The sequence below is a fragment of the Bison bison genome, unplaced genomic scaffold, assembly GCF_000754665.1.
Source record: "Bison bison bison isolate TAMUID 2011002044 unplaced genomic scaffold, Bison_UMD1.0 scf7180017864371, whole genome shotgun sequence".
NCBI classification, from domain to species: Eukaryota; Metazoa; Chordata; class Mammalia; order Artiodactyla; family Bovidae; genus Bison; species Bison bison.
In genome coordinates this window covers 10,965,814-10,972,992 of record NW_011494943.1, presented here as the reverse complement: position 1 = coordinate 10,972,992, position 7,179 = coordinate 10,965,814, and the positions used below count along the sequence as shown (strand labels likewise).

General features: G+C 54.5%; 1 protein-coding gene across 3 annotated transcripts; it reads left to right on the top strand.

Moving 5' to 3' along the window:
• The first annotated feature begins 16 nt into the window (after positions 1-16).
• On the top strand, positions 17-7,160 carry SGSH (N-sulfoglucosamine sulfohydrolase). 3 transcript variants are annotated; one of them, XM_010856287.1, is made up of 8 exons: positions 17-150; positions 1,264-1,424; positions 2,939-3,044; positions 3,253-3,403; positions 3,748-3,904; positions 4,267-4,348; positions 4,838-5,041; positions 5,832-7,160. In XM_010856287.1, the coding sequence occupies exons 1-8, from the start codon at positions 54-56 to the stop codon at positions 6,389-6,391; spliced, it is 1,518 nt and encodes a 505-aa protein (XP_010854589.1). In that variant the 5' UTR covers positions 17-53; the 3' UTR covers positions 6,392-7,160. The 3 variants fall into 3 exon arrangements, with proteins under 3 accessions (XP_010854589.1, XP_010854590.1, XP_010854591.1); XM_010856288.1 differs by having other exon boundaries at positions 4,838-5,013; positions 6,083-7,159; XM_010856289.1 differs by having other exon boundaries at positions 4,838-5,013; positions 5,832-7,159.
• The last annotated feature ends 19 nt before the right edge of the window (positions 7,161-7,179 follow it).

The following is a 7,179-nucleotide window of genomic DNA, read 5'->3' as shown; positions in this document are numbered from 1 at the left end:
CACATGACCGCGGGGCGGGGAGCCGGGGCGGGGGCCGGGCTGGAGCCGCCACCATGCGAAGCTGTGGGCAGGGCTGCTGGGTGCTGCTGATCTCCGTGGGTCTCTGTTGTGTGCACCGGGCGCGCCCCCGGAACGTGCTGCTGATCCTCGGTAAGTGTTGACCCGCTGGCACCCCTGGTACTGCCCTCCACCGCCGCCGGTTGGCTCTCCCAGAAGCGGCCAGTGCTAACTCTCGGTGCCCTGCAGCCCCCATTTCCATTCTTTCCCCGTCTCCTTTATTTGCTGGCCCCAGACTCTTTGTGGTCAGCTCCTTGGAGAGGCAGGCAGAGGCGGCCCTGCCCACTGGAGGGTCTGGAGGTATCAGCGCCAGCATTCACACTCCTCTCCTGACCCGGGTTCTGACCCTGTACCCCGGAGCAGCCCGGGCTAGCCCTGCGGTCTCCGCCTCCGCAGGGGAGGCTGGGCGATTTTCCAGAGATTACGGAGTGGATGCCAGAAGAGGGGCTGGTGCCCAAGGCCCCAAAGACCAGCCAGGGTGCCCTAGGGCTCTCATCTTCTCTCCAGCAATGATAACCCCCTGTTTGCCCTTCCTCTTTTAGACCCCAGAGCGCTGTAGCTCAGCTCTCCTCCTCCTGGCTGAGGAGAGCAGCCCCCTACCCACCTTCTCCACTAGCCCCCACCACCCTGAAACCTGAAGTTCCTCTAGCGCCCTGCTGTTCACGAAACTTCCTGTTTGGGTAACCAGGGCCCAGCTCTCACAAGACAACCGGATTCTTTCCGCTTTTGAGGTCTGGCTGTCTGCCAGGGTCTCGCTTTCTGATTAACATTGTGGTCTTGGGCAGGTCCTTCAGCTAATTGTAACACAAACAGCCCTGCACTGAGGGACTCCCTTCGGCTCCCCCACTCCTAGGGGCATGGGCAGAGAACTTGCGCATTGATCCATATCCTCATGCATGTCTTCAGAACCCAGGACTGCATGGGCATCCCTACCTGGATCTCAGGGTTACCTGAGTTTTCTCTCTGCCTCCTAACATGTTCACCCACTTTTCATACATGTCTGGTGGCATTCTTACTCAAGTAACAGGCCTGCTGAATATCATGGCCACCTGGGAATCACACCTGCTAGGTATCACACCTGCCCGGGTATCATAACTGCCTAGCCATCACTGGCCCAGGCCACTGCAACAGGACCCAGGTCTTTCTCCCCTATGCTGCTCCTTCTGAGCCCAGCCCACTATGTCCTTTGTTTTCCATCTTCCTCAGCGGACGACGGAGGCTTTGAGAGTGGCGCCTACAACAACAGCGCCATCTCTACCCCTCACCTGGACGCCTTGGCCCGCCGGAGTCTTGTCTTCCGCAATGCCTTCACCTCTGTCAGCAGCTGCTCACCCAGCCGCGCCAGCCTCCTCACTGGCCTGCCCCAGGTGAGGGCGGCAGGGAGGCAGGAGGAGGGAGTGCCCCAATGCCTCTGCTGCTGAGAACACTTCCCTTGTCTCCCTGGGCATTGTCCACCTTCCCTCCCTCACCCCCAGCCAAATAGTCCAAGTGCAGCCCTGCTCCACCACTCTGTGCCTGTGAGCAATCACTTACCTCTGTGAGCCTCAGTCTCTTCGCCTGTAAGATGGGGTCATGATAATAGCTCACTCCTGGGGTTACTGTAGGATTGGCCAAGTTAACACCCTATGTGTAAAGCTCATAGTAAGATGCCTGGCAGGTATTTGCTCAACCCAGTGTTCATTGTTGTCATGATGTTGTCCCAGGAGCTTGTGTGACAGTAAAAGCTGCCATTTAAGGCACTTACTCTATTTTTATTGAGCCGACACATATATATATACACACACACACATATATATAATGTAAAAGTTTACTATTTTAACTGTTTTAAGGATACAGCTCAGTGGCATTAAGTACATTTACACTGTTGTGTAACCATCACCACCATCCAGGACGTTTTTATCACCCCAGACTGAAACTCTGTCCCCATTAAACAGTAATTCCTTCCCACTGCACCACCAGCCACAACCACTAGTCAACTTTCTGTCTCTGTGAATTTGGTTACTCTTGGTACCTCACGTAAGTGGAATCACGCAGTATTTGCCTTTATGTGACTGGCTGGTTTCACTCAGCATAATGTCCCAGAGCTTCACCTGAGTAGTGGCACGTGTCAGTAACTCACTACTTTTCAAGGCTGAGTAATGTTCCATTGTGTGATAGAGCATATTTTGTCTATCGATTCATCTGTTAATGGACACTTGGGTTGATTCCACCTTTCGCTGTTGGAATAATGCTGCTGTGAACCAGGTGTCCATGGGCACTTACTCTTAATGTGTTACCTCACAACGTTATTTTATGGGAGCACAGCTGTGGTCTGTACGTTTCTTTCTGAGAGCCTGAGCCAGTGAGGAGAAGGCCTACATGAAGAGGAGACAGTGACCGGAACACAGAAGCTTCCTGAAAGGTTAATCAGGCAGCTGTAGGCCATGCTCACTTCTGGACAGTAGGCTGCAGGAATAAGGACAGGGATTTACCTACTTGTGTCTCTATAGTGTGAGTTTGTAACATGTATGACAATTTCTTTCATGCTATAAAACGGCTTGCTGGGATGGCTTTCACTCAATAGTATGTGGTCTTGATAGAAAAATCGGAAAGTATAGATATGCAAAAAGAAGAAAATAAAGGCTACTCCTAATTTTGTTATACATCCTCCCAGTCTGTTGTATTTCCTGGGAAATACAAGTCCCAAAGTCCCATGGGAAGGACCTGTGGGCCTGTTCGGCGGGGAGTGAAAGACGGAGAAAACCTCTCCGAGGGCGCTAAATCAGGGGCCTGTGAAGGGCCAGGTTGGTGAGCCTGGGAGAGCGGGAGTGTTGCAGGCGGGACGGAGGGCAGGGGTAGTAGGACCAGGTGGCATCCTGCATCACAGCATCTCTGCTTGCAGCATCAGAATGGAATGTACGGCCTGCACCAGGATGTCCACCACTTCAACTCCTTCGACCGGGTGCAGAGCCTGCCACTGCTGCTGGGCCGAGCTGGCATTCACACAGGTGAGGGGCTTCGTGTGGCCCCAGGGGCAAGAGAGCAACTTCCCATCCTGCCCCAGAGATCCTGACTGGGCTTTGGGCACATGAGAACAAGGGTTCTGCTGCCCTCCTGGAGTCCATAGCAAGACACAGGGTCTGGGGAGCAGAGCAGGGGGCAGAAGGGAATGGGAGACCAAAGGGGCTCTGAACAGGCCTATCTCTCTGGCTCCAGGCATCATTGGGAAGAAGCACGTGGGGCCGGAGATGGTGTATCCATTTGACTTTGCATACACGGAGGAGAATGGCTCTGTCCTCCAGGTCGGGCGGAACATCACTAGAATTAAACTGCTGGTCCGGAAATTCCTGCAGACGCGGGGTGACAGGTGTGCAGAGACTCCCGCCCCCTTACCGCCCTCACCTAGCCAGACCTCTGGGCAGTTAATACTAGATGCAGCTCCCAGAATCTTTGGTTGGGATTCTTGGAGTCCTCAGACAGATGGGGTGTGGGTGGGGGAGAAGATTCCAGATACTCAAGTTGATCTGGTCAGAGGAAGAGGAGACATGGGGAACCTGAGGTGGCACAGATCACAGGTTATCAGTTGTAGGGGAGTAGGCAAAGCTGAGGGGTGTTCCTTCCTGAAGGATGAGGCTCCCCAGGGTAGAAGTAGGGTGATGGTCAGCCACCTGACCTTGACCTCAATGCTCAAGCCCATCCCTCCACCTGCAGGCCTTTTTTCCTCTACGTTGCCTTCCATGACCCCCACCGCTGCGGGCACTCCCAGCCACAGTATGGGGCGTTCTGTGAGAAGTTTGGCAATGGGGAGAGTGGCATGGGGCGGATTCCAGACTGGACCCCCCAGACCTACAACCCGAAGGATGTGCAGGTAGGAGGGTCCCTCTCCACGTTTTCAAGAACTACTTTTCTTCTTCCGCTTTGTAAATCGGGGGACCTGTGTCCCGCTGGTGGGTTTGCAGCCCTGGCCCCACGTGTGTAAGAAGAGATTCTCTGACTCATTGGAGCCAGGTCCCCATCCATGGGATGGCAGAGAAAAGGGAAAAGACATGGATGATGTTCCCAGAAGCATGGTTCTTCTGGATTAATCCATTCAGGAAGGAAGGTGATTTCAGGCCCTGGGAGCAGGGCTGGCACCTGTATCTCCCACCCCAATTTAAGGACTGACCACTCTGTCTCCTCCCCAACCCGTCTGTTCTAACCTTGACTTCCCACCCACCTGCCCCATCCCAGGTGCCTTACTTCGTCCCTGACACCCCAGCCGCCCGAGCTGACCTGGCTGCTCAGTACACCACCATTGGCCGGATGGACCAAGGTGGGTTCAGGGAGCCCAGGCGATGGGATAGGGCACATCTCAGGCTCCCGTCTTAGGCCAGAAGCCAGAAGTCACAATGTTGTGGGGTTGTGTTTCCTTAGGGGCCTCTGAGGGAGAGTTCTTCTTGCCTCTTCCAGCTTCCTATGGCCCCAAGTGTTCCTTGGCTTGTGGTTGCTTCACTCTGATCTCTGCCTCTGTTATCATATGTCTTTCTCCCGTGTCTTTTCTTTAGCCTTTGTCCCTCCTCTTTATATAAAGACACTCATCACTTGATTTAAGGACTGCTTAGGTACTTTAGGATTATGTCATCTCGAGATCCTTGACTTAGGATCTGCTGGGCAGGAGGCCTGGCTGGTAGGAAGGAAGGCAGGGGTGACTGAAGGAATCGATGGTGCAGGGTCTGATGAAGAAATGCAGGAGTGCACACACATTCCCATGACTGCGCGTCTGTCTGTGTCTGAGCTCTGCTCTCCCCTCCACACCCTGCAGGGATTGGACTCGTGCTCCAGGAGCTGCGTGGAGCAGGTGTCCTGAATGACACCCTGGTCATCTTCACGTCCGACAATGGGATCCCCTTCCCCAGTGGCAGGACCAACCTGTACTGGCCAGGCACTGCAGAGCCCATGCTGGTATCGTCTCCAGAGCATCCAAAACGCTGGGGCCAGGTCAGTGAGGCCTACGTGAGCCTCTTAGGTAAGACTCTGCATCCCATACAGCAGGGATCGGGTGGTGGGGGGGGTGGGGGAGGAAGTGAATGTTCAGTGGGACCACAATGTCCAGATGTTGCTCCTTACCCACTACCTTATGTGGTTGCTACTCCACTGAGAAAGGGGTGGTCACCCCCATTCTGCAGTTGCAAAAATGAGGCTCAGAGATGTAAACGAAGAAGCCCAAGGTCACACAGCTTGTAAGCACCAAACTTGGATTCTAATTTGGGTCTCACTGCCTTCACGCCTGTCATTTTTCCACTGGACCATTAGGGAGCATCAGCCACCTGGAGCACTTGCTAGGATCAAAATATCCCACTGCATAGAGTCTGATTCAGTAGGTCTGGGATGATGTCCAAGAATTTGCATTTCTGATAAGTTTCCAGGTGATTCTGATGCGCCTTGAACCCACTTTGAGGGGTCAGGGCAGTAACATGCTTGGGTCCCCATGGCTCAGGACTCACATCTCCCTTTGGCTCCAAGGTCAGGGAGTGTTAGGGCTGCAACACAGAGCAGGAATAGGTCCCTAGGGGCCTTCCTCATGGATTTTAGAATTCTGGGTGTCACCAAATTGGGGCCTCCTGTTATATTGAAGGCATCATAGCCTGGAGGGTGATGCAGCAGCGATGGGTTGACCATAGCAGCTTCCCCCTGTTGGTGATTTGATGTGCGAGGCGGCCCACCAGCTTCCAGAGTGGTTTGGATTCACCCTTTCCAGGGGGCTGGACCTAGTGCCCTGGAGGGCCCACCCTGCTGAGATGCCATCTCCTTTCCAGATCTCACGCCCACCATCTTGGATTGGTTCTCCATCCCCTACCCTAGCTATGCCATCTTTGGCACAAAGACCGTCCAGCTCACTGGGCGGTCCCTCCTCCCAGTGCTGGAGGCAGAACCCCTCTGGACCACAGTCTTTGGCAGCCAGAGCTACCATGAGGTCACCATGTCCTACCCCATGCGCTCCGTGCACCACGAGAACTTCCACCTGGTGCACAACCTCCACTTCAAGATGCCCTTCCCCATCGACCAGGACTTCTACATCTCGCCGACCTTTCAGGACCTGCTGAATCGCACCACAGCTGGCCAGCCCACGGGCTGGTATAAGGACCTGCATCAGTACTACTACCGGGAGCGCTGGGAGCTCTATGACAGGAACCAGGACCCCCACGAGACCCACAACCTGGCTGCCGACCCCCGCTACACCCAGGTTCTGGAACTGCTTCAGACCCAGCTGGTCAAGTGGCAGTGGGAGACCCATGACCCTTGGGTGTGTGCTCCAGATGGGGTGCTGGAGGAGAAACTGGCTCCCCAGTGCCGGCCGCTCCACAACGAACTGTGAGGCCCTTCCTGCCCCTACAGTAGTCTGAGCCACGTCCCGGCACATGAATTCCTGGGGGGTACCCAAGATGCTGCAGTATCCCCAACCTGTGACACGTGAGGATGGTCTGGGGACCTGCAGGGAAAAAAGGGGTTGGGACATGGGGCTTAAGACCCTCTTGGTTCTTTGGAAACCACAGACATTCTTGTGCCCCTCACCTGAGAGGAGATGGGTTTCCATATGCCACAAGGGTGGTGGGTGGGTGCAGACCACACTCAGTGTGGGGACAGCATCTGTCAATCCTGGTCTGGACAGGGAGCCTCTAAAGGACCTTTGGGCTTTCTTCTTCCTTCACTTTGCCCATAGTCAGGCTCCCAACCCCTGGGCTGGGTTTCTGTGAGATTGCTGATTCTTGGCAGGCTCCTTGAGTGATGGGTTTCATCCTGGGGTCTGTATGAGCAGAGCTTACCCTTCTTTTTGAGAGGGTCCCAGGATGAAGATGCCACTGCTGAGGCATGAAACTGCCCTATTCACTGGGTAAATCCTGGATGAACATGAGTCTGTAGCACAGACAGCACTCGTGGAGTGCTTCAGACCTTCCCTGCCTCCGCCCACCTGGGAGCAGAAGCTCTGCCTGGGAAAGCCCAGAAAAGGGGTGTTCTCTCAAGTGGATGGCCTCCTGTCGCCCTCCCCACCCTTATCATCTCCATCCTGCGGAACGTAGGAGGGAAGCCACTGGCCTGAGCATTTTGTAAAAGCTTTTTATTTTAGTAAAATATATCAAAGCTCATTTTCTGAATTTGTTCATG